Consider the following 27,066-nt stretch of genomic DNA (forward strand, 5'->3'; position numbering starts at 1 on the left):
TTATTGGCAAAATCATGGCCACATAACAAACAAGGATGATTTTCAAGCATTGTAAATGAAACTTCATACAAACTGAGATAATCTTGAAAAAAGTCGGGCCGACGTTTTTCAAGTTTACCCGAACGCAATCCGCTTTAATCTTCTCGAATTTTGCCCATCCATACCCCTTTTTGGCCTTTCTGAATTTCTTTTGAGCTCTTCAGTTTTTATCAGTTATTTCTATGAACTAGTTAGCCAATGCCGAAATTGACTTAAATTGCGTGATGTAGTCCCTTTAATTTCTGTTTACACGGCAAAGGGACTTTTCCCTGGGACTTTTTGCAGTGATCCGTCCCAGGGAGTCAGGCCTCAGGGTTAATTAGCCACTTAACTCATTGTAAGAGGTTAAGTGGAGACTTTCCCAGTGACTCATGAAATTGTGTGTCATAGTATACTGGCTGGTAATTGGACGATTTTTGCTGACGTCATTGTCTATTTCTATTAATTGACCCCATAAAAAAAATAACAGCAATTGGAAAAGTGAAACTCTCTCTTCTTGTAAATGCAGAACTTTGATATTTACATCATTACGCCTGTTATTAATCGGGCGTGGCCGATTTATAGTTTACCCTTTGGTCGTCCTAGAGCGTAGTCTCCTGGCGCGGCCAAAAAGACGTGGATAGCTTGGGGTTGCTACAAAACCGCTACGGGTGACGCATACCGCAATGGTTTTCATTTTAGTTTTGACAGGAAATCGTTGCAGGCACACTTGGTCGACTTTTGGGTTAATGTGTAATTAGGTTGTGTTTTTTTGCTTCGGCGGAAGGACAGAGAAAAAAGCTTACGGGGCAAAGTACAGTATGGGGCCCAGTTCTCGGCCACTTTTGATGTAAACTTGTATTTCTTACCTCAGAAGAACCGCAGGAACTTGAAATTTCTCCCAGAGCTAGCTAAATTATTCAGCTTTTTGGTGTAAAGCTATCGACCGGTCAAAAATTAATTTGCCCGAGCAATAATAAAAATAAAAGCTCCATTTGTGGCCCCAGTTCTCGGCCACCTTGGCCCAGTTCTCGGCCACTTTTGACGTAAACTTGTATTTCTTACCTCAGAAGAACCGCAGGAACTTGAAATTTCTCCCAGAGCTAGCTACATTATTCAGCTTTTTGGTGTAAAGCTATCGACCGGTCAAAAATTAATTTGACCAAGCAATAATAAAAATAAAAGCTCTATTTGTGGGCCCAGTTCTCGGCCACCTTGGCCCAGTTCTCGGCCACTTTTGACGTAAACTTGTATTTCTTACCTCAGAAGAACCGCAGGAACTTGAAATTTCTCCCAGAGCTAGCTACATTATTCAGCTTTTTGGTGTAAAGCTATCGACCGGTCAAAAATTAATTTGCCCGAGCAATAATAAAAATAAAAGCTCCATTTGTGGGCCCAGTTCTCGGCCACCTTGGCCCAGTTCTCGGCCACTAAAAAGCTTGTGCGTAATTATCTGTAAAAAAATGCTCAATTAATTTTCACAGTCATAAAATCACTCTGTAAACCTATTTATACTATATCGATCCCAAATTATTTTTATGATGCTTTGTTTTACTTTAGAAAAGAAGGATTTTAACGCGCCTAGTTGCCTATGTGCAGGTTCTGGCAAAACCGCATTGTGTGACCCGTGCATTTAGATGGTTTATTTTGCAGTGAAAAGGTCTTGAAAGATTTAGGTGTTGTAGAAATAATAGACAAGACAAGAGTCAGCTCAAAACTTAGAGATAAGATTGAACTTTATTTTTAAAACATTTATTTCTTTCATTCTGGCAGCAGCAGATGAAATTATATTAAAAACCAAGCGCTAAGCTGTGATAGCGAGCAGGGTGGCCGAGAACTGCATGCTGGCAAATACGCAAACGTCGCAAGAAAAAATTTCGAAGTAAATTAAGACCAAAAAATACAACGGTTCAACGAAAAGTTAACTAAAGCAGAAAGCTGAATTATTCTACGTTGCACATGCCAAAAATTAGCTCGTATGGTGGGGGCTTTTGGATAAAATACGAATTTAACTACATCCATGAATTTGGAGCCGTAAACAAACAACTTTTTCGGGAATGCAAATTCACCTACCTCCGCGTAAACTCGACGTGTGAGCTTTCTATATCGAATTGAACGATCAAACTCAAGATGCTTAAAGCACACGAATCAGTCTATCGTTTGAAGGAAATACCTTTTTCTTTTGATTCAACTGGAGTGTGAAAAAACGCGTTAAACACAAAGTGGCCGAGAACTGGACCCAGCCGAGAACTGGGCCCCATACTGTACTGATATTCACCATTGTGAAATTGCACTTACTTTGACAAGTTAAAGTTATTTTTGTAAATGAAAAAGGTAACGTCATTGATGTCACGCAGTGTTTTTTTTAGCAAACTAGATGGTTTGCTGGTTTCTGACTATGAATGGGGGTGTGATCTTGCGGTATATTTTTTGAGCCTGACTCCGCCGTAAAACTTTTTTTTTATTTAGCAAGAACTGTGTCGATTTTCATTTCTGAACAATTGGTCGTCAAGTCGTTTGTCACAAAGAGTAGAATGTTTGTACAGCATGTTTTGGAATTATTTTAGATTTGGTTAGTAAGACGCTTCTGAAGACCTGAGCAAAACATTGGGAATGTACAGTATTAATAGGAACTTGAATGGAATTTTTCACAAGTTGGATAAAGGTATCAACTGAAAAAAATGGAATTCAAAATGAGAACTTGGATTTTGTTGTAATTAAATTTTATCGCGGATTGGATGCATAATATCACGGCTTTGAAAGTCTTCAAATAATTAGAAAGGTTCCTTTCTTCCTTTTGATCTTATTGTTATTTTCATGTATTGATTATTCGAAAGTGGTTTTCGTTGATACGAAAAAAAAAACGGGTTTTCACTGAATTGCTTGAAGTATTTTTAGACGTGATAATATTGGCTTAATCAAATTACATTGTGCACGAAATATTTGTTATTCTTTTGTCTTGAAACTTTGAGGAAATTGAAATTTTTGTTTGACAGTAGTGTATGAAAGGCATTTTATAGAACTGAATAAAAAATAAGAAACATTGATAAAGGTTATTTCAAAGATTTATTTTGCCTGATTTTGAAGGGTTTCAGGAGTTTTAAAGAGTGCTGGTAAACGGCTGTATGTTGTTTGTGATTACGGATCTTATTTAGTTTCGAACGCTCTAATTTTTGAAAGGTTAAAACAGGTTAAAACCGGGCGGTTTCATGAGTTTTTTGGGTAGAAAGGTACGGTGGTGGTCAAAAAAAAAAAAATGTTTAGAAAGGAATGACTGTAGTAGCACGTAAGTCGGAGGTTTGCGTGAGTCACGGGGTATAGTATGCGTGAGCTGGATTTCCGGCGTCATAACGGCATGTTTTGTTTACTGAAAGATACACTCGACGTTTAGTTAGCTTAGTCGGCTTGGGAAACTATTTTAAAAATGAATGTTGTAATAGTTAATTAATAGTAATCTAGAATTAACCCACTCTCGATTGGAGTCTGTTCTGGATTCGCGCTACCTTTTCGCCGCGAAGGAATTTTGTAAAATTTCGCTAGTGGAAAGAGGTACTGTAAGAACAGTATCAATAACTCAAAAGGAGGAACTTCTTTGTAGCTCTGAATTAAGACGTATGATAAAATTTTAGAATAAGAAACTTTCGATATATGGTTTTCATATTGTTTTTGTCAATTTCCTTTTGTGGCAGATTTTTTGAGAATCAGCTTTTCTTTCGTGTGATGACAGACACAGGACAGAACGAGAGGTGGATGAGAAAGATGCCGAAGATGAATAGGCACCGAAAAACGACAAGAACCGTCAAGGACTTATCTTTAGAGGGCGGGGAGTTTTGGCATACTGTATTTCGAGGACTGGACTGGACTAGTAAAACGCGGACTAGTAAAACGCGGACTTGTAAAACGCGGACTTGTAAAACACGGACTAGTAAAACGCGGACTTGTAAAACGCGGACTAGTAAAACGCGGACTAGTAAAACGCGGACTCAGGTAAAACGCGGACTTGTAAAAGGCGGACTAGTAAAACGCGGACTTGTAAAACGAGGACTAGTAAAACGCGGACTTGTAGAACGCGGACTTGTAAAACGAGGGCTTGTTAAGCACGGACTTGTAGAACGCGGACTTGTAAAACAAGCGCTTGTAAATCGGATAAAACTAAACGGTTTAGCGAGCGAAACAATTTGTGTTTGAAGCTCTTGTGTGTTTCTTCGACGGCATATTTCTAGCTTTTTTGAGCACTCTATGGTCTGTTTTAGCGTGGAGATGTTTTTGCAGTATAGCACATGTTCGTTCTGCAAACCCCTACTAAAACAACGGGATTGATGCTATGAGTTGTGTGCATATGTTTCTTTCTTTCCACTACTTGACGTCTGTTGAGTGCAGTCGTTTGTATTGCTCGCACGAGGTAGAACGGGGCCCGTCCAGAAATCAACAGTCAATGGTAAATAAAGGTGACCGGCCTACACGACTCCTACGTTCGTGACATTAGAATATTTGCCGTTAAATGTTTAAATTCGGTCTTTCGACCTTATTTGCTTCTGACTTCTTTCTGAGGGTACTGTTTTAATTTGGGGGCAGTATGTGGTAAATAAAGGTGACGGGCCTACACGACTCCTACGTTCGTGACATTAGAACATTTGCCGTTATATGTTCAAATTCGGTCTTTCGACCTTATTTGCTTCTGACTTCTTTCTGAGGTTACTGTTTTTTTTGAGACATTATGTATTGAAGAGAGCCGTAAGATGATTGTGGCCAAGGAATTCGAAGTGTCTAGAGGCGTTTTACAAGTCCGCGTTTTACTAGTCCGCGTTTTACTAGTCCAGTCCAGTCTACAAGTTAAAGACACATCAAGACCACCCCACTGTGAATTGCCATAGCACAGACAAAATTATAGTCAATGTCTTATGTGTTTTTAAGAGAATTACATAAGAACCAAGGCATGTCTTGTCTTGCCTTACATTGACATGCAATAATTTGGAAATACTAAGCTCGTAACAGTTTAAGACAGAATCCATCAGGAATTTGAGTAACATTAATTTTAGTTACGCAAAAATTGAGCACCAGAATAATTTAAATCCTTGTGTTCTTTCATACCTTGTTAAAGGCTTGACATGTGATAACACCAACATAACACCAACAACAGTTCTTTATCAGTGGGGATTGAAGAAAAAAATGGAAACATCATCACACAGTTGACCCCCATGCAAAAACACTCCAGGATGTCACGGGACTGTTTGGTGTCCGTCTGCCAATTTCTAACTTCAAATTCCAATGTTAAATTCACATTAAATTTTCAATATTTCTTAGTTGTGTAAATTTTACTAATTCTTTTAAAAAAACTATCACCTGCCAAACATCCCCAAAAATCACTCAAAAAATTACAAAATACCGCAATACATAGATACATGGGATGAGTGAAGTTTTCTTGGATTCCTTGAAACACCAACAAGATATTTCCGTTTAAGGTGGCTGATAATGGGTTTCAGTATTTCCCAGTTCTTATACTTTGGTTCAGGACTAAAAGCCTTTATCAATTGCTATTACAGTAATGGTATGAAACAAATGTTCAATCATTCATCAACAAGTTGTGATCATTTTCTTGACAATAGTAGTTCCCCGGTAAACAGTTGTAGTACTGTCCCATCAAAGTGCAATGCCTGGAAAATACCGAAAAGCACACGACCTTCAGGTGAAACCGCACCTTACAGTATTACCAATACACTGCACTTTGCTAAGTCTTAAAACTTTACATTGTCTAGTCGTCTACTTCAATCGTTTATTTGTATTGTGTGAGATACATTTATAAATTGAAACCATCATGTCATTAAGTAATAATGCAATCTCGACAACGTTCTAGATATTATATTATGCACACTAATACAGCTCATGCAAGCCCTGTGACTTACACAAACACAGTCGGACTGAGTGCTACTTAAGTAACTGCTTCGTGGTTTCTGCTGTACTGAACCCTGCCTTTCAAGGCAAAGCGCCCGATTTTAAGCTTCTCGAGCTTCTCAATGTTCTTGTTTGCCATAAAAATTACGCGGCCATGAAACATGAAATTTTAACATTGATAGACTTATGCCGTGTTTACACTTGGGATTTTTACCGCGGTAAAAGAGTTTACTTACCAAGGTAAATTTTTGGTCAATGTAAACATCAATTATACCTCAGTAAATGCGGCAAAAGACAAAGGAAATTTAACCACGGTAAAAGCAATAATGATGCAGTGATTTGGCTTGGTTTAGCTCGGTAACCGAGGTCAAATTGACAGATTCATCCGGTTGCGTTGAAGTTTTTTTAATTTATCGTGAGTTCAAGTTTCCTTGACACGTTTCATGTTTTATTCGCGGAGTTCAGGCTTTCTTTGCGCCACGTTTCGTGCACTAGCAAAATGAAACAAAATAAGGACACGTTTTTGAATTATTACGGCAGTCAAACCGAAAGGTAAGCGATGTATTACATCTCCTCTTCATTCCACTCACACTTTTTTTTATCCGGATAAAACAGATTATTTATTTGTTTCCCGTTTTTTCCAGGCAAGATCCACGGCAACAATATTCCTTGGCCAGGACCAATCACGCCGGTCTCGCTCGCCTGCTATTTCGCTGCATAAGTTGCAGTAAAATCATCCGTTTTCGCCTCACTTGTAGTATTAGCAGTTGCCGTAATCGAGACGCTTCTACCTGCTTCTTAAGAATTAAAAAGAAAAAGGCAATGACTATCAGAGCCCGGCGCCGCTTTCTTGTTAATACCGACCATGTTTTAAAAATTGCGCGCATTAGCTTGTATTTCCTGCCAATTCGAATTTTGGCAGTGTTACAGATTAACTTTGGTTATTTGAGGCAGTATAAACACTGCACTAATCTACTTAGGTTCAGTTAACTTGACCACGGTCAATTTACACTGAATTTAAACCGCAGTAAACGTTTGAATGTAAACACGTTAACCTGCGATCAGGCGTTATTTTTCTCGCGGCGGAGGGGTCAAGGCCTTAATGTAGACTGAGATCAGACGCCATGAACAAAGAAATAATAGCTCATGCTGGGAGCTCATATTCCATTTGTAGTGCGGGAATTGTCCCGCCCGCCCACACAACGTGACCTGTGACTTCCGGTTCATTTCGGAGAAATTTGACAAAGGTGTGTTTTGTCGCCACTTTCCGAGAAGCAGCGGCGAGTAGAATGTTTCGTTTTAGTTGTCTTGACGAAATAACATCTGTCAGTCGATTTTAAACAGAATCAAAGATGTGCTAATGATTTTCGGAGAGGATGCAGTGTCCCAACTGTGAAGAAACCGACTTACCTCCTAGGTATAAGTTTTGTCCAAATTGTACTTTTCCTCTTCAACGTGCTCAAAATGTTCCGACCAAGAGCACGCAAACACTGCTGCAGCAAAGCGGTGCGTCGGCAAAAGGAAACATCGACCATGGAGTCGTAGATAAGAGACAGATTCAAGGTAAATTATATACTTAGGTTATTCATGGCTGTCAAGAATTTAATATTTCATTAACCCTTCCCAAGTCGCGTTAATAATTTGAATTGACTGATTTCGCCAAACTTGCAGCACGCAATTTATATGTTTCCGTTCTTCGGTTCTCTCGTACTAAGATCGTTGGTTTATTGGAACTCGTAACTCAGCAGTACAGTGCGTCAAGGTTCCATTCATTGAAGTAGCGTTTGGTTTCAATAATACACTAAATTAAGTCTGAAAATTTGGTTATTTTAATTTGACAGACATGCTTGTGCATTAATTAGCCGAATGTTTTGTGTGGTATAGCCTTTAATTTGGGGACGCTTATTCCATGGATTTAACGTTTTTCCTTATCATCAAGTTTAAAATCAACTGAGAACTTCCTTGGTCATGCTGTAATATTCCTCATTTTACTACCGGGTGTTTGAAATCGAAAGTGAAAATTTTAAAGTGAAAACGAAATGCTATTTCGTCTATTTCCGGGTCTTGCGCAAAATCGCGGCATTCCCGGAAGACCCCAGCATACCATACAGTACAGTTTGTCGTCATGGCATTTACATTCGAACTTTACTTTATTAAATAAGGGTTATTTCAGACGTAATACTAATAAGGTTCTTTATATTTTAAAAAAGACTGCGAAAATAAACATAACAATTCTTGGTTTTCATGTTACGTCATAAAATTCTGAAATCAAAATTCACTAGGCCTACTAAATTTTCGTTGTCATTAGAAGTAAGATAAACTAAAAATTTATCTATTTGCAAATTTCCAGATCGATACTGTCATTCGTTTTTTTAACAGAGCATTTATAATGTTTGAGTTCTCCATCGTATGTGACATCAAGCTGAGTGCAGTAACAAAGCTGTTTTGTTTGAAAAAAGGCCTTTCCTTTCCATTTTCAGCAGATTGAACATTTCAGATGTAATAAGTGGTGTTTATGTGAAACTGTACTAGCTCATGAGCCAAAGATTGCCGCACAGACCTGAAACTTGGAGAAATTGTTTATCTATTTATCGTCTATAATATTTGAAATTCATAGCTTCTGTATAGTAGTTGAATGGTTTGGAATTTGACAGTGAAAACCAGCAATAGAAGATCAATGGTTTAAGCGTGACAGGCGACAACGTGACTGCAGGAAGCGGGGCTATGGAGTCTGTTTATTTTCAACACAAATTTATACTAGTATTTGTGATTTAGACGTATCTATAGCAGCAGTCGAACTTATTTAAAATTGTTGTATAAACAGTGAGGTTTTAATTGTAAAGTGGAGAAATGATCCTCGCATTGAATTGTAATTAAAGAAATTGCAAAGAAAGAAACCAGAAAAAAATTCTGGCTTCAACGAGATTTGAACCTGTGACCTCCGCGATACCGGTGTGGTGCTCTACCAACTGAGCTACATGTATGAAGCCACACATTGGGTGCAAGGTAAATTGTGAGTTCATATTTACCCGGGAAAGGAATAGGTGGTTTTCTCTGATAGCCACTGTCACGCCACGAAAAAAAAAAAAAATACTACAGATTGTAGAAATCTACTATATAAACAACTTGTCCAAGTCTCAGGTCTGTACGATATTCCGTACTCGAGTTATCCATCAAACTGTTTCACACAAATTTAGAGAGCACAGTATGGAATCGCCATGTTGGAGCCCAAATTGTTGATTCTGGGATTTTTTGGGTAAGAAGATTTGGCAAGTATTTTTTTGGGTGACTTGATTAAAATAGGGGATCTTTTAGGGTATTAAAAACAAACATGGGTTCCTGAAACAAACTTGGCGTATTCATGGTATGATGAATAAACAAACGCGAGCCTTATTGCCCGTCCTTTTTTTAGGGGTAATTTTTTTTAAGGGGTTATTTTTGGTCCAGGGATTTTTTTGGAAGACTTAGGGATTTTTTTGGGTCCTGAGTTCTGTCTTCATTCGATCATCCCCGTCATTTACAAGTCGGAGTACCCCCCCCCCCTGTGGTTAGTTTCATCCAAAAATTATACCTTATTGCTGACCAGAGTGCACAAACCATATCCCATTTCAGACCAAAACGGACTGAAAACCATACCCTTTGGTGCTGCACATATCTATATAGCTTACGGTGCCAAAACCCACCTCTAGATCTAAAGTCTGTAAAGTCTAAATTGTAGGTCCAGCCCTCTACAGCCCTCTACGAGCTTCATTGGCTTCCCGTTGCTCATTGAATTAAGTTTAGGATTTTAATTCTTACCTTTAAATCAATTTATGGTCTTGCGCCATCTTATCTTAGTGATTTGGTGAAAGTTAAGCAAACGAGCTCATACTCGCTACGCTCAAATAGTAGCCTATTATTAGAAGTTCCACGGGAGACAATGCGCCCAACACTTGGCGGCAGGTCCTTCATTTCATCTGCACCGGCTTTATGGAACAGTTTGCCGGCCGACCTGCGTATTATTACGACACTTAATTGGTGTTTTTAAAAGTAAACTTAAGACATTTTTATTTAGATCAGCATTTTAATGTATCTTTTTAAATTTGTACCGTATTTTACCTTTAGGTTTTAGTTGTTTTATGTATATGTATTCTTTTTATTGTTTTTAATGAAATTACTGTAAAGCGCTTTTGATCAGCACATGTAAAAAACGCTATATAAATTATTAAATTATTATTATTAAACTTTCCTTTACTACAAACATACAATCATAACATCAACAAATATGTAATCAAAGGCTAGTTTAATCAATTGAAAGTCTGCATCATTTAAATTGAAAATCCTTTTTGCCAACATGAGCTCTGTCTATAATCTGAAACATGGATGGTCACTGTACCATTAATTTAGGGGGTGGCAAATAGTGTTTTTAATCATAAATCCTATATTTATTGTTGTTGTCATGGTACCCTAACTTGGTGGTTCAACTGGGATGATCTTTTTAAAAGATGGCAAAATTATGCAAGTGAAAGATCAAAAACTAATCACAGTCTCCTGACCTCTCCCGTCAAGTCACAAATGTTAAATGGCAAGCTAAGTTAACAAGATCCAAAAATTCAAATTTCTGCCTCATATAATTTTGATGTCTAGGATAAATTATTTTCATTAGTCACATTTTCTCATGATTTCTCTTTGGTATACTTTCTTTCTGGCCATCATTTTTTGGAGGCCAAACCTCCTACCGGTGAGGTTTTTGCACAGCTTTGTTCCAATTTAATAATAGTCATTCAAGTGTTCTAAATTACAGCCTTTTTTGACTAGTCACGTGACCAGAACAAGAAATCCTAAAACTAAAAGGGCATATTGATCTAAAAATAGACCATTTGCATTATGACGTAAATGCGCAAAGACTTCTGGTAGTTGTAGTAAAGATCGCGGGAAGTTTTAAAGAAAATTATTAAAAAAAAAAATGCAAGAAATTGTATATTTGCTGGGTTGCGTTTTGTAGTGAAGTTTCAACGAGTGTTTCCTCCAGTCGATTCTCAGTCACGTGGTTATTAACCGGGCAGGGACTGGACCCGGTTCATAATCTGCCCGGAGTTTTGTCGTTTTTTTGTCGGTAAATCGTTCCAGATTAAGGTCCCGGTCACGCAAATTTTGTTGTTTCTGGCGATTGCTCGTTTAAATGTTATTCAAGCATTTGGCTCGGAGCTCGAACATTCACGTTGCAATTTGACATGTCCAAACTATTTTTAAATGAAAATATGAAATATTTTTCGTGTGTTTTGCAAGTACGTGTTTTGAGTTTATTTTTGGAATCGAAAGGAAATTTGCAAACCCAGCAAAAATTTTTCAAGGCACAGGATACAAGTCATCTCGAAAAGGGGAATTACATACCGAATCTCGCAGGTAGATTTGCTTTATTTACGTGCTACGAATCACGCGACTTCCCAAATGCCACTGGAAGTTGTGTTTTTCGGGGAAAATAGCAGTTAAACTTCAAGAACTTGATTTTTAAGCTTCTTTAATTTTAACCGAAATCAATTTATGCCATTTAAATGGTTTGAGTGTATTTTGTTTGAGATTCGGAACAAAATAAATATTTGGAAGCCCAGGCAGGAACTTGTTTATGCAAGTTTATTAAAGAAAGGGATGACGTGAGTAAGGGAATTTTCGCTCACTGCTACAGTTCACGCAAACCCCGTGACTCAAGCAAACCTCGGATGGACTTAAGTCGTCAGACGACGCTAAACGAAGAAATACAACGGGATGGCCTTAGTCTAGCCTTTATTTTGGCGTGAAATGGACTTCTTTTTAATGCCATTCAATTGGTTTGGGTTTATTTTATTCAACATTCGGAACAAAATAAATATTTGCATGCATTAGCAGAAATTTATCCGGCCAGGCATGTGGTTTAAAGCAAGAGATGACGTGATGAAGAAATTCAACTCACGCAAACTCTGTGACTCACGCAAACACGGCTTGTGTGTTTCTCAGGTGACTGCTTTTCTTAAAGATTTTTTACTCAGCGGCACCCTGCCTTTCTAGCCAAAGAACTGAAAGAAGTGGTCAAACATTAAAGATGAATTCCAGTCCGTGCTGCGCAATCTCGGCTGCAATGTTTATGTGAGCCCACACGAAGGAATGTTTACGAGCAAAACTAAAAATTCCGCTACAAACTTACCTTTTTCTACATAACTAACGCCAGATATCCTTGCAGAACAAATAATAACGAGTAGAGGAACCTTGACGCTATTTCAAACCGACGTTTCAGCTCATCGGAAATTCTTGGACGAAACGAACTGTAATGGCGGACTAAAAAACTTCATGTATGCTGTCACCGAAGTGTAACGTTTCAACGAATTCAAAACAAAAACGTAAACAAACCCCAAGTCTGCGCAGTACGGACTGGAAATCAGCTTTAACCGCCCGGTTATAAACTGCTTAAAGTTTCTTGTTTAATTAAATTCCTAAAACCTTTGCTTGCCAGGTATTTTCAAATAATATACGAAGACGCAATATTTTGCCCTTTCTAAACATGGATGAGTACAGTACATGATGTTTACACTCGTAAAAATCTTTGAGGCTCACCTTTCGAGTCTCACAAGTAATCGTTCATCAACCTGCAGATTATGGAAATAAAATTATATTTGCTCGCATGGCCCTCGCTCAGATTGAAACCACAACTGCTACTCGATGAGTTGACATTTCCGCACAAAAACAAGAAAACTTCTTTGTTAAAGAATATTGCAATTACAAGTTCTAATTTGACGAAAAAAGAAATACAATTTTAAGGTAGAAAACAAATAATCTGTATTCACCAGCACATGGAAGTTTTGATTGATCAGCTGGAAAATTCTTTATGATTGACCCTTCATGATTCATCGATGAAGCTCGATTGAACGAGGAAAATTATTTGACTCGTTTCTCTGTCTCACTGTAAAAATAAATTAAAATGACCGTCCCGCCGAGCAATCATCATGAAATATGATAAATATTTTAAGCTTTTCAGTGAAGATTTAATTCACCTGCGATCGATGGAAGTGATCGTTTGTTGGACGTCTGAAAATAGATGATGAACAAAGTCAATGGCTTGCCTTGCTTTCACTTGATTCCACACAAATTTAGTTATTTCCTAGACTCGTCCTTTCAAGCACTCTGTTTCCAGTGCGCGATTTTTTAAGCTCTAAAAATAGGCTAAAATTATTCACGAAGAGAATTAAGAAGTTGCAATTGCTCTCCCCATCAAAAATTCACCATTACAGCATTACCAAACGCTCTAAAAAGACTTATTGCCACCAAAAGCTATCTTTGTCAATTTAGAAAACGCCAAAAACTATTTACTGGCGTAAAAAAGCCACGCGGGATGTTAGGAGAACACGAGAAAAGCTTATAAATCACGAGCCAACAGGCGAGTGATTTACAAGCTTTTTGAGTGTTCTCCTAACATCCCAAGTGGCTTCATTACGTCAATAAAGCCCTAGAAAGAGAAGTTTATTGCGTTTATGAAATAACTATGGAAAACGTTCTTCAAAAAAATAGGAATCTATTTTATTTTTCGTGATCAAATGTTTTATTCTCAACAAGTTCATCAAAAGACGCGGTAAACCAATCACAGCGGCCGAAAGAATAAATCACAGGTAATCTCGTATTCAGATCTTCTCATCCCTCGGAGGAAACATCTGGTAGAGTCGGATTTTGCTCGCGTTAAATGTGTCAGAAATCTGACACATGATGCGACTACGCATGCTCGGCTATTTAGTGGATGAAAAGCTCATTTGGCCGCTGTAAATAGCTCATAAACTTCTTTCCTTTACAAGGAGTGACAAGTATAAAAATCTTAAGATAGAGTTGGGGAAGAAAAAAAGCCGAGACTCATGTTTTGCTGATAAATTAAAACACTCAACCCAGCCTTCAACGTGCGCGCTGTGTTTGACGCGTAGAAGCTAGCTGCATGCGTCAAGTACGCGTCAGATTTGTTAAGTTTTTCACCCATCTTTTTAACCACGAATATTGTCGTTTTAAAACATTTTGTACTACCAAGCTTTAACTTTAAACTGTATCTGTAGCTTATTCGCATTAGCAACGTTCAAAACACGTACGCAATTTTAGAAAAGCCTTTGAGCCCAAATATTTTCTTACTACAGTAACATACGGTGCACGTGTGCGAAACAAAGTTTACATCATCCGCGCGCAAATGCTGAAACTTTTCATCAACCAATCAGATTGGCGAACTAAACGCACTGGTCAAGTGGCTGAATACAGTTTTAACGTGCCTCAAATGAGCGCGCTAAGATTTTCTGCTTGACGTCATTATTGCTCGCGCGGTCTAAAATGGCGCCAGCAACTCTAAACAGAAACGAAAAAGAGTTTCATCTGTTTACCGCGCTTTACCAAATTTGTATACAAAAGATAACTTCAAAATACTTTAAGTCTCGAAACCTGGGACAGAAAACAATACGACAAACAGTGTGGATAAACAACCGACAGAGAAGTTCTAATTCTGTCTTTCATTATCTCATTCATTAAAAATAAAATTATAGAGGATTTATCTTGTACTAAAATCGGGAAAAATAGTTTCGCCAAAAATTTGCTGATAACATCTTACACTGTAAAGAGAGTCACGCATTGCGTCATCCGTGCGTCTGTCGGCAATCGATCAAAACACGTGATGACCTTTATTTGTCTCATATGATTGTAAAAAGGTCGACAACCATATCTAACGCAATATTTTATACCTAACATAGTTACATCATATTGGTCTAGTGTAAGAATGCTTGTTTGTTATTGCAATTAATTAAGGTGAAAGCCAACAACCGAATGTTCTAACTGCAGGAAGAGAACAACCACATCTCTCAACTGGCCAACATCTAGGACCTACACAACAGCCTGACAAGGACAAAGGTACTGACCAACATGATCAAAAACCAACTGAAGAAAAGGCTGGGACATCGGAAAATGATCAACACGCGGAACGCACTCCAGCCATCTCGCCTGATCACGGACATAAGGGAGCTGTTGGCTCAAAAGGGCTAGTGACAAGTACAATTAGAGGTTCTGAAACGCCTGCTGAAGAAAGGGCTGGGTCAACGGAAAGAGAACACCCCCACGGATGCGCTCCATCCAACTCGTTTGATCACGATCACGAGAATGCTGTTGGTCCGAAAGGGCCTAGTGTGACAAATACATTCAGAGGTTCTGAAACGCCTGCTGAAAAAACTGCTGGGCCAAAGGAAAGAGAAGAACGCCAAGAAGGCACTCCATCCAGCTCGTCTGATCACGGTCACGAGAAAGCTGTAGGCTCAAAAGGGCCAGCAGGTGAGAAAAATACAATCGGTGACTCTGAAACACCAGCCGAAGAAAGAGTTGGACAACAGAAAAACGATCAGCGCCTGGAGTCCACCCCACCCATCTCTTCTTTTGAAAGCAATGAGAAAGCTGTCTACTCTAAAGGTTCAACTGTGACAAATGCAACGGGAGAACCTACTGGAGACCAAATGATGTCTGGTGGTACAGTACCAACTACTACTCTTCCTTTAGAAGGACAAAGAGAGCCCATTTCCAACGAGGCACTTCGCGAGGGTAACGCAGCAAGTGAGACCACAGTACCTGCTTTATACACAAGTGATGTTTCATCAGATGGAAACCCTGCTGAAACAGTTAGAGGCCCCGCTGAGATTCCTAATTCCCCTGAATTACGGGATATAAATAGTGCGGAGCAAACCACAATGCCTGAGAAACCAGATGGCCGTCAAACTGTGCGAGATGATCGGAATCGGCAGGAAGGCAAGCAAAGCGGGACAGAGGAGAGACACACGACTGAAAGTGGCGAGAATCCCCCACCTACTGTGTGCACAACGACGACATTTACACAGCCACAACAAAAAGCACCGGAAAAAGAGGATCCTTTAGGTGCAAGCTCAAAATTGGAAGATGACAAAGAATTTGCTCAAGTAAGTTACATCCCAACTAGCCATTTTCGCCTTGTCACTGCAGATCCCAGTGTGAAGGCCACACAGGTAGATCCTTTACACATCACTGAATAATATCTGAAAGTAATACTGTTAATTGAGCTATAGAAATTGGTTAACCATTAATCGTGAATGATTTCCGAGGTGTTATTAAGTTTATTTTTCTGTTACCAGACAATTCTTTACGGATTAGTCGGTTAAATATTCGAGCGACCCCTTCGAGTAAGCACCCCCATCATTTGAAGCTTTTGTAATAACGTCCCCGGCATATTCTATTAAACGCCCCTCTATTTCGATAAACACGCTTTCCAAGATGCTCCCATTTTCACGTATATTTGTGCCCAGGAGTGAGGGTACCGAGTTTAGGTCATTGTTGAGTCGAGAACGATCGATTCACTTTGCTTCTTCTGAGCTTCCAAAATTTAATAAGCATCTCCCGGGCCTGGTTGCAGCAAGCTACTTAAGATTAAGTGGCCGGGGATTTTTTTTCAACCATCCCGAGTGTTCTGGAAGGTCATTTACTCACTATCATGGACAACACAATTTCGGAACGAGAAAATCCCACTTATTCTTGGGTTACTTTCTGCAACTGGGCCCTGATACCTGGTTGTGAGTTGTTTTGAATCTAAGTCTAGAACTTTTTTTTTATATTCACTTTTTTCGATGTATCTACATGTAGAATTCGGGTAACGGATCAAGTGGTCCGGTAACCAGACAGACTGCAAACAGAGGAAGCCAGAATCAGCCCAGTGCTCCGCCCTCATCGGTAACTGCCCTTAAGACAGAAACTGTCGTCACAGCATTCTTTAGGGTGGATTTCCACTGACGCGTATTTTTTTACGTGCGTTTACTTGCGTGAAAAAAATTATAGACAATGTATGAACGACTTGCGTCCACATTTACGCTAGTCGTTCTTAAATTGTCTGATAACGACGTCGTCGTTTCCTGGCTCACCTAAAAGATAGTGTGACACAGTTTCTGTTTCAAGCAACTACTGTTAACCAGACGAAAATGTAACACAGAGGATCTACATCTTTGTGTTATTTGGTACAGTACGTTCGTTAACGTGAAAAAACAATAAAGCGCCGGAGCGAACCATCAAAGAAGAAAAGGTTATGAAGAATAAAGAAGATAGAAGGAACAAACGAAAGAAAGAAATGAAGAGAGAAAGCTTATTTTCTCTTTGATTTGTTGTTATAAGAACTGCTAACGGCCTTGATAATTTTTTGATGTACTTGGTAATTTCGTGATAACGAAGAAATTGACGAAAAAATTTGTTTTGTTTTGCTGTTGTAGGGCTATAAGAATGAAGGTGGGGTTTGGTACAGAAAAGGTGATACTCAACAACAAAAACCTCCGGGAACTCAGAAAGGAATGAAAAATCAGAACAAAGAAGAAAAGGGGAGTAGCAGTACGGAACGACAAGCTTCGACGTAAGTTAAGTAAAAATAAAACAAAACAAATAACATATAGTTGTGCATTTTGTCAACCTTAAAGTTACGAAGCAAGCTGTATTTGACTTGCACAATGATAATGATTATGATAATGATGATGATGATGATGATAGTGACGATGACAACGACGACGACGATGATGATATTTAAATGTTCAAGATAACGAGATAGCAAATTCGATATTGTTTTAAAATGTCAGCCAGTACACAGGCGACAATTCTTACAACCCTCTGTTATAAAATGTTTTAGGTCTACCTTTCTTAACTTATTCATTATTCTCTTTTTAAAATCGTTAATTGGTTCTTCTTCTTTAAGTTCACTTCTCAATTTTGACCAAATTACGGGGCCCAGATATCTTAGATATCTCTAACTCATCTTTATTTGCCCAATAAGTAATTTTTGGGCCGTAACAGATTGTGGTGGAACTGAAAGCCGTGAAAGAAATGCATGCGCCACTAAGAAAAAGACGGCAGAAATAATTGCCTAATCTTTTATCTTTTACTTCTGTCTCAGCTCGTACGATACAAACGCGCGTATATTTTGCGAGTTTCATAACAGTCTCTTAGCCTGGAAGACGTTATCAGAAACCGACTGTCATGTGTTACCCTCTTCAAAAGAAAGTTGCTTGCTTACTTACTAACTGACTGACTCGTAGCTCTTGGAAAAAATGTTCTTCACGTTAATTAAGTCTTGTGAACGTTATATGTTTTCCTCGTAATAGCATGATTTGTTAATATTTTTCTACTGATCACTTTACAGAACACAGCCACCTTCAATCCTACAACAGGTTAAACCAGAAGCTGGGGTCACCGTGGTGTTCCATGTTTTGCTTGCGTCGAACTTTAAAATGACGGAGGAAAGTTTTAATGTACGAGCAGCTGGTGTTGATTTGGGCGACTTTTATCTGAATTGTGTTGATATGAGGGAAATAGAGTAAGTTGTTTTGTTTTTTCGTTATAAAAGGTGACGTTGCTTTATTATTTCAGCTTTTATGTTGTGTGTTATTGGGACCAATTAAATTGAAATGTCCTTAATATGACACAGTTCCAACCGTTATTGGTTAGGACAATTGATAACAGGCTGTGGTCCGATTGGGATCAACTGTTTTTAGCTGATTGTGTATCTGTGACTATTTTTTATTTTCTGTGACTTTTTAGGATTAAAACAACGCGTTTTTATTTTTTGCGAAGGCACTTCTTACCCTTTACAATCACGGAATTCACAGCATCGTTTTCGTGGTTTCTATAACTTCCATTTTGCGGGAAAAGATGACCTGCTGCCGCACCGTCAAAAATTGCTGTCTAAAACTTGAATTGATCGCGTTGCAAGTTGTGAGAGCATCGTTACTCGGTTCCTGACCTCCTTTCTATCCACCCCCTCCCCCCTTGGACAAAACCAAGCCAACCAGCCTACAACGGTTGATCCAAAAGAGCACGACCTAAGTCAAAGTTTAACGGGGAAGAAAAGTTTTAATTTTGTACCTTGAGACAAGACATGTTCATGCATGTGAGATTTGTTTGTAAGGAGGGTGTGAATGATACCAATAAGTGTCGTTTGAAAGTAAGTTATTTGACGCAAGCAACTGTAATGTCAATTTCTGTTGCTAAGGGCCGATTTGCACTAGAGGACAAGTTTAAAATTTCCTGACAATTTTGACAAAAACAAAATTGTCACGACAAGTCAAAAACATCTTGAAGAGAACAAAAGGTGAAATTATTAGTACAAATTAGCTTTGCACGTGCTTTTAGTATCAAAATGAGCCGTCCGAAAAAAACATTTTCTTTTCTCATTCTTTCATTGGGACAAACACTTCACTCGCGATAATTTTGTTTTTGTCAAAAATGTCATGACATTTTAAACTTGTCCGCTAGTGCGAATCGGCCCTTAGTTATACGAAAGTATCCACCATATATAGATCGTATATTGAGTCTGTTAACTATCACGTTGTATTCATTATGTACGCGGATTAGAACGTAAAGGCGTGCCGTTGTCCACAGCCATAAAATGATAACACGCAACCTTCAATAAATTAACAGATGTTGTTGTTCTCACAATATTTGGTGATTGTACTGCAGAACTGATAAAAGCAAAGACAAAGACAAACTTTTACTTTATCGTGGTCAGTTCACCATTAGCCTTGATCGCGCTCGCAAGGGCACTTTCTACAAATACGTGGTGGTCAAGAAAGGAGCTGTTTATTGGGAAGAGTTACCAGAGTTTCCACCGCATCACTACAGTACTATTGTCGACCGGGCTCTTAAAATTCCAGATGATCATATTGAACCTGGTTGTAAGTAAATATTGTTTTTGTCATTAATTCGTTGTTGTCACTTTAGTAGAGTCTGGTCCTCTTCATAAATAATAAATAAATAATAAATTAACTTCTATTGCGCAATTATCAATTTAGGAATTTTTAATTGCGTATAGAAAGCAAATAAAATGTTGGAACTTTCTTCTTTCAAGGCCTTCTGAATAACTTGAAGTAACATAACATAACATAATATAATATAATATATTATAACAAAACATCACATCACATCACATCACATCACATCACATCATAACGTAACGTGACGTAACCTAACGTAACGTTTAGGCCTGGCCAAACGCACGCTACATTTCAACGCAACACATCCCAACATTCTTGCGCACAACATGTTGCAATCGTTTTGCCACCCTGTTGCAACATGTAGCAACATGTTGGATGATGTTGGACCAAGTTTAAAAATGGTCAATTTTTTCTCCCAACATCTCGCAACATTTTTGGATGTTGCATGATGTTGTACTCGTTTGGCCATGTTCGTGCAACCTTGTTGTACTGGAGCATGCGCACTAGTTCGATTTGCGCCATCCAACATACTGCAACATATTGCAACAGGGTCACCAAACGCATGCAACATGCTGTGCACAACAATGTTGGGATATGTTGCGTTGAAATGTTGCGTGCGTTTGGCCAGCTGCTTCACAACATCTCTCAACATGACCCAACAATGTTGGGATATGTTGCGTTGAAATGCTGTGTGCGTTTGGCTGGACCTTAAGGTAACGTAACGTACGGATTATCATGTAACTTGCCGTGAGTGAACTTTGATTGTTTGCCAATTTGTTTGAGATCATTACAAAAAATTCACCTTGGCATGTGAAAAATAATCGTGTTTTATTATAAAAAAAGAAGGCCTCGGAAAATTGCTCACAATTTGTATGATATTACATTATTTTAAATAGAATTTTAGCAGCCTGACAGAAAGCCCTGAGGCTTTCTGTCAGGCTGCTAAAATTCTAAGAAATCGCTAAATGCTTTCCTCAGTTTTCAAAAATGCGTTTTAAAAGGGGACCTGTCAGATCGACATCTTCTTTTCATCGCTCTAAATATCACTCAAGGAAATGCATTTATTTGGATTCGGATTATCCTTTACTTTATTTGTCTTCCTCGCAACTAATATTTGATGAATCACTGGCAACAGATCGATATCTGCTTAGAGTTTAAGTTGGCTTTAGCCCTTGAATTAAATAACCTTAGCTGTTGGCTGAAAGCTAACAAGCTCAATTTAAATGTTGCCAAAACAGAGTTAATGATTATTGGATCAAGGCAAAGACTATCTGTTCAATGTGACGACGTAGATATCAGAATTGATGACCAAATTATCGAGAGAGTTGATCATACCAAATCTTTGGGTCTTACCATTGATACTCATCTCTCTTGGTGTAAACACGTTGAAGAGATTTGCAAGAGAGTCTCTTCGGCTATAGGTGCCCTTTAACGAGTGCGGCACTTTATATCCAAAGGAACTGCAATTTAAATTTATAACGCTTTAATTGTGCCACATTTTGATTACTGCAGCCCCGTCTGGGACTGTTTGAGTGGTTATATGAGTGATAAGTTCCAAAAATTACAGAATCGTGCAGCCAGTATCACCCTTTGATACGAGCTCAAACCACCTTCTGTCCAAGACTGGGAGGGGCTATTTCTTCGACGAAAGAAACAGAAAGCCTTGATGAATGGACTTGTCCCAGATTATCTTTAGTCTTTTCTCTCAGCGTCACTCTCTTTATAACTTGAAAGATCTGACTCTACCCAGGCCAAACCAAGCACCAATTGTCTGATTATTTGAAACAAAGCTTCTCTTACAGCGGGGCTAAGTTATGGAATAACTTGCCCAAATGCCTAAAATATGCTGTATCCTAAAAATTATAAGCAAAATAATTATCAGGCAGGTAGCTGATATGTCTGATTCCCACACGGCAATAACGTAAAGCAGTTGTAATTAGTTTAAGTTTTTTTACTAAAGCTTGATTAAAGGAACTATGTCACGGGGATTTCGCAGATTTTTGGTCTAAACTGTTCTGAAATATGTGGTAGGCCACTTTACCCATGAAAAACATTATTTTTGAACATTTAACTGAAGATATAACCTTTATTTGGGGATAGAAATCAAACTTCGGCTATAAATATCGATTTTTTTGAAGGCGCGCGGAAACAACTTGAAAAGGTTGGCTAACGTTTTCGAATAGCAATCCATTTCCATCCGAGCCATCCGCTGCCAAACGAGCTTTCAAACAGTTTTAGTGCTCTAAAATAGCAATTGTTTATAAAAATGGACCAATATTTTTAAGTTTCCCACGACACAAATATAAATTTTGGCTGTTTAAAAATCTATTATTAAAAATCCGTGACATAGTCCCTGTAACATTACATAACAGATCAAGAGGGCAACAGCATTGTTGCAATGGTCTCCCTTTTTAGTGCAGAATGCACTATTGTGATGGTTTGGTGGGGGCTGTCGTCCGCTAAACCCCTCAAGCGCTAACGCACTATGGTGTAAACTTTTAATCACCAATTAATTAATTAATATCAATTAATTAATTATTTCTGTGAAGGGGGTAGGGGGTGGGGAGCACCTGACCGTACGCCCCAGGTAAAAAGTGGGACATATCTACTTTACCTACGTATGGAGATTTCAAAGGTATATATTTGTTTCAAAAAACCCTTTGCTCTCCTTGTGGTATTATTCTTTCTAGAATAAAGTACTTTGCGCCAAACGCATGCGCATATCTACGTTACTTTCATGTGAAGATTTCAAAGGTATTATTTGTTTCAGAAGACCTTTTGCTCTCCTTGTGGTACTATTCTTTCGATAGCAAAGTACTTTGCGCCAAACGCATGCGCAGATTCGACTACGTTTTATTCTCAGGAACAATGCGTGCATCACGCGTTTGCGGTAGGATTCCTGCAGACTCCGTGACGCCAAGTTAAAACCGCAAATTAATTAAAGGTGACTTTATATCTCCCAATCTGAAAAACTAAAAACTCGATAATATCTGTGTTATAATTAGTTTTATTAATTAAAGCAAAACAACTTCAATTGTTGTCGCCCTGTTTGCCCTAGAAATGTATCAGGTTACATATGTTTTCGACAAATACAAGTGTTGCGTTACATAAATTTAGGAGAAAAACAAACGTGTCATGTTACATTTGTTTACACGGAAGGGAAAAGTATCACGTTTGCTGTTTTGACGTCTAAGAAGTTTTTCTGTTTTTTTTTCTTGAAAACTTTTCCCAAGTGCAACCCATACCCAACTGAAAATCAAACCAACGAAAGTTAAATGTTATCTAAGCCTAATGCCATGTGATTTCAATGCGGCAGGATTCTTGTAGACTCTTCCTACTTAATTAAATTAGACTCATGTTACATAAGTTTGCACGAAAAGTAAAAGTATCAAGTTTGCTGTTTAAAAACTCTCAAATTAACGAAAGTTAACGTAAAACACAACGGTTCAAATGATTGAAAACTTCCTTTACTAAAAAAATCGACTCTTAATTGTGTCAACTGGTCGGCCGCGTGTGTGACTTTTCAATAAGGGTAATCTTTCTCCCGAATGAAGGTGTCGCGTGATTTAGTTGTCACGTTTGGTCTTTCAACATCTTACAAGTACACATGAAACAGCGTTACTGAAAGGTGAACTCATTTGACTTATTCTCAAGGGAAATTACCCTGGTAAATTATTATCATGCTGTCAATTGTTTGGCCATATTGCATTCTGCACTGTCCTTTGAGTCTCTGAGTTAGTGCAGAATGCACTATTGTGATGGTTTGGTGGGTTGGCGTCTGCTAAACCCCTAAACCACTAAACCGCTAACGCGGTGTAAACTTTTAATCACCAATTAATTAATTAATATCAATTAATTAATTATTTCTGTAAAGGGGGAGGGGATGGAGAGAACCTGACCGTGTGCCCTTGGTAAATCGGGGAGTATATTTACGATACTTACAATTGAAGAACTCAAGGTATATATTTGTTTCAGAAAGCACTATGCTCTCCTTGTGGTACAATTCTTTCTGGAACAAAATACTTTGTGCTAAACGCATGCGCAGATCAGTCTACATCACGAACATTGCGTGTTTCTTCTGCAGAAGGATTCGTGTAGACTCTGTGGCGCCAAGTTAAAACCACAAATTAATTGAATTTAACACTAAGGCGTCATAGTAGTTCATGTGAAATAATTCTTGATATGGCAATGCTGTTTTCTTAGAAAAGGTGATCTAGCATCTCATGATCAATTGATAATATCTGTGTTATAATCAATGTCGCCTTGTTTGCAGAAAATAAATCACGTTACCATATCATGTTACATCCGTTTTCGACAAAAACAAAAGTGTAATGTTACATGTTTCTGACAAAAACAAAAGTATCTCGTTTGCTGTTTCAATATCAAACTGAAATTCAAGCTATCGAAAATTAAAATAACAGGGACGTGTTTAGAAATTTTGTATTAAAGCCTAACGTGGTGTGCTTTTTCAATGCGGTAGAATTCCTGTAGAATCCGTGGCGTTAATTTAATTAAACTTAAAAGGCATCACAGCGATCTGCGAGAAAAACAACAGTATCATATTACATCCGTCACTTCCTTTCCTTTGATTTGTTCTCCATCGGTTGAACTAATCTCCGTTTTATTTTGTAAAACCTCTGCCTCTTAAGTTGTTTGAACATGCTTTCGTGACGGTTCCGGCATTTTTTGAAAGAAATCTTCACACTACGTGCTTCTCGGCTTCATGCTTGAGTGAGCGTGTGACGTGTTCACCAGACCGTGGCGAGAGCATGATCTGGCGCACGAAATGCTTTAGCGACAATTTCGGGGGAAAAAGCCGCAATTTTTAGCGACAATTTCGGGGAAAAAGTCGCAATTTCGACATTTTATGCTTTGTAATTCATAGTTTGTGCTCTGCTCGTGCACTGTTCTGAAAATTTGTAATTTTTTAGGTCGTTTTCTAAATGCTGAAGGAGACAATGCGGTATGATTCTTGTAGAATCCGTGGCGTTAATTTAATTAGACTTTAACGCATCATAGCAGTCTAAGAGAAAAACAAAGGTATCATGCTACAAACCTTTGCACGAAAAGAACAAATATCACATTTGCTGCTTCAATACTGAACTGAAAGGTGAACTCATTTGACTTATTCTCAAGCGAAATTACCCTGGAAAATTATTATCATGCTGTCGATTGATTGGCCATATGCATAATGCATTCTGCACTGTCCTTTGAGTCTCTGAGTCTGTATTTTGAGTGTTGCTTTCTTTCTTTAAAGTGTGTACCGCGAGTACTTTGCGTGTCATCAAAAGAGACCGCAGGTTGCCGAAGGTTTCGGTCGGTCAGTCGTTCGTTATGTTCAAGTTCTCTCAAGTTAATCCTTATATTTACAATTTAGAGCATATTTACAACTGTGCTTTTACCCTACAGCAACGTGGAATCAGTTCGACGGAGTGGCATACGTATACGGTGACAAAGGCATGCTTTCTCGAGTCATGGATATCTTTTCCAGGGATAAGACGGTTGAGTATCGCACAAAGGCCCTGCTGTGTTTTCTTCCAAAGTGGAGGGGTTTTGTTGTGAACGAGGCAGCTGAAAAAATGGATGCCAAAAAAGCGTTGATGAAATTACAAAAGGTTGTGAAATGCCTGACTAACGTTTGGATACAGGAAAGTAGTTACCGGCGAGAAAGAAAGCCCGCAAATTTTGAAGTTCGGAAGGTAATTTGTAAAGCTGCGATAAACAATATGTTCATCTTTTAATTATAACACGGGTATTGGTCTTACGTTGTTACATTTTTCTCATGTTCTTAAGTGAAATGTTTTCCTACTTTTTCCTTAGCGGGAATATACCACTGTCGTTCTTACTGCTATCCACTTCTCATCGTTTAAAGTACTAAAAATATTTTGAACTAACTTGCAGGCATTAGTTGATTTTTTGAAACCAAAGATGGCAGAAAACATCACCACCTTGGCTAAATATAAGGTGGGATCAAGTGCCCATGTGTCCGCAGTAGTTTCTTCGCTCGCCATCATAGTGCTGGTGAAAATATACCACCTTCAATTAATAAGAGAGGAAGCTAAGTCACTGCTGAGCTGCTTATCGCTTGAAGCGGATCCAACTGAGAAGAAGTGTACTGCTTATGAAGCAGTACTGGCCGAGTTCAGCACCGAGTTCAGAGAGTAAGTAACCATGGTGAAATGGTTATAATTTAGAACCAATGAAACGTTGTTTTGCAGCTGCCTTCGGGGTGGTTGCTGCTCCCTACCGAGGGTTCCTGAATAAAAGTGTCTGGACGCGTTAATGTTCTTATATTACAACTCCAGAAGGCTCGCTCTTTAAGGATATATGAACACCTTACGATTAATAAACACACGCGAGGGTGTTTGACAACTATAACACTTGTGTGAACGTACGTTTGGTATTCAGGTTCACGTCAGCTTTCTCACCGCAGTCACGGCGCACGTTTCCTAACGCTATACGTAAATGTACTTCCTACCAGCTAAAACCGGAACTTATATGACCTTCCAGAGACACCTTATGAAATGATTCGAACGTTCATTCGAGCGTAATTTTGTACATCGCGTGGCAAATAACTACTTTGTTACTGAGTGCTGCAAGAAAAGCTATAGTACTTGCAAGACGCTGCGCTGTTGGTGAGCGCGACTTTGACGAAATAGTACCAAATCTCTGATTGTTTATGGTAGTTTTGTAATAAGCTTTAAAGCTTTATTGGATTACAGCAAATATTGTATTGAACGTTCCGTTATCTTTCATCAGATCCGCTGCGAGTGGAATTGAAAGCCTTTGTAATCAGTTAATGAAGGACGCCTGGGCACCCAATCCGGAATGGCTTTTGGCTGTACCACTATTACATTTCTTACGAGGAGACTCGAAACCCTTTGAAGAGCCTGACATCGGAGGATCGCCTAAAACTCTGGTCTGGTGGGGAGCCCAGAAACTAAATATAACAGAGTTTCAACGATCTGACAAACAGTAAGAAATTAACATAGTGAAGGAGTCTAGACCTAAATTGCTAGAGTGGTTCGTATTTGAGAAACAGTTAACATACGGTATTATTTCTCGAACTTCTAATTGGGAAATCGAATTTTACTTGTGAGAACTTGTTAAGCCGATAAAAAGAGACCTTGTGTCTTTGGCCGCAGAATTAATTGTCATGTTACCAGTAACAGGCCTACTTTTTTCGACGTTTTTGCTTGTTTACAAGCTAAAAACGTAGAATAGGGGTTATGTGGACAAAATTTGGAACCACATATTTGTAAACTCTCAAGGGACTTTTTTAATTTCTCAAGGGACTGTTTTAATTTCTCAAAGGATTACTCTCCGCTGTGGGTGATCACTTGCGATCTCGTGGAAAAAACGTGACTTGTCACATTTACAACCGTTATATATCAATCAATCAATCAATCAAACTTTATTTATAGAA

At 38.5% G+C, this 27,066-nt stretch overlaps 1 protein-coding gene across 1 annotated transcript in view; it reads left to right on the top strand.

Annotated features, from left to right (window-relative positions):
• The first annotated feature begins 7,162 nt into the window (after positions 1-7,162).
• Positions 7,163-27,066, top strand: part of LOC144665244 (E3 ubiquitin-protein ligase rnf213-alpha-like) — a 98,698-nt gene continuing 78,794 nt past the window's right edge. Inside the window, 9 exon segments of the mRNA XM_078526452.1 lie at positions 7,163-7,473; positions 14,689-15,839; positions 16,537-16,623; positions 17,154-17,290; positions 18,071-18,244; positions 19,387-19,601; positions 25,050-25,339; positions 25,542-25,801; positions 26,400-26,615. Of these exon segments, the coding sequence (XP_078382578.1) occupies positions 7,287-7,473; positions 14,689-15,839; positions 16,537-16,623; positions 17,154-17,290; positions 18,071-18,244; positions 19,387-19,601; positions 25,050-25,339; positions 25,542-25,801; positions 26,400-26,615 (2,717 nt within the window). The 5' untranslated portion in view covers positions 7,163-7,286.

This window comes from Oculina patagonica, chromosome 1, assembly GCF_052425735.1.
Source record: "Oculina patagonica isolate OP01 chromosome 1, crgOcupat, whole genome shotgun sequence".
NCBI lineage: Eukaryota > Metazoa > Cnidaria > Anthozoa > Scleractinia > Oculinidae > Oculina > Oculina patagonica.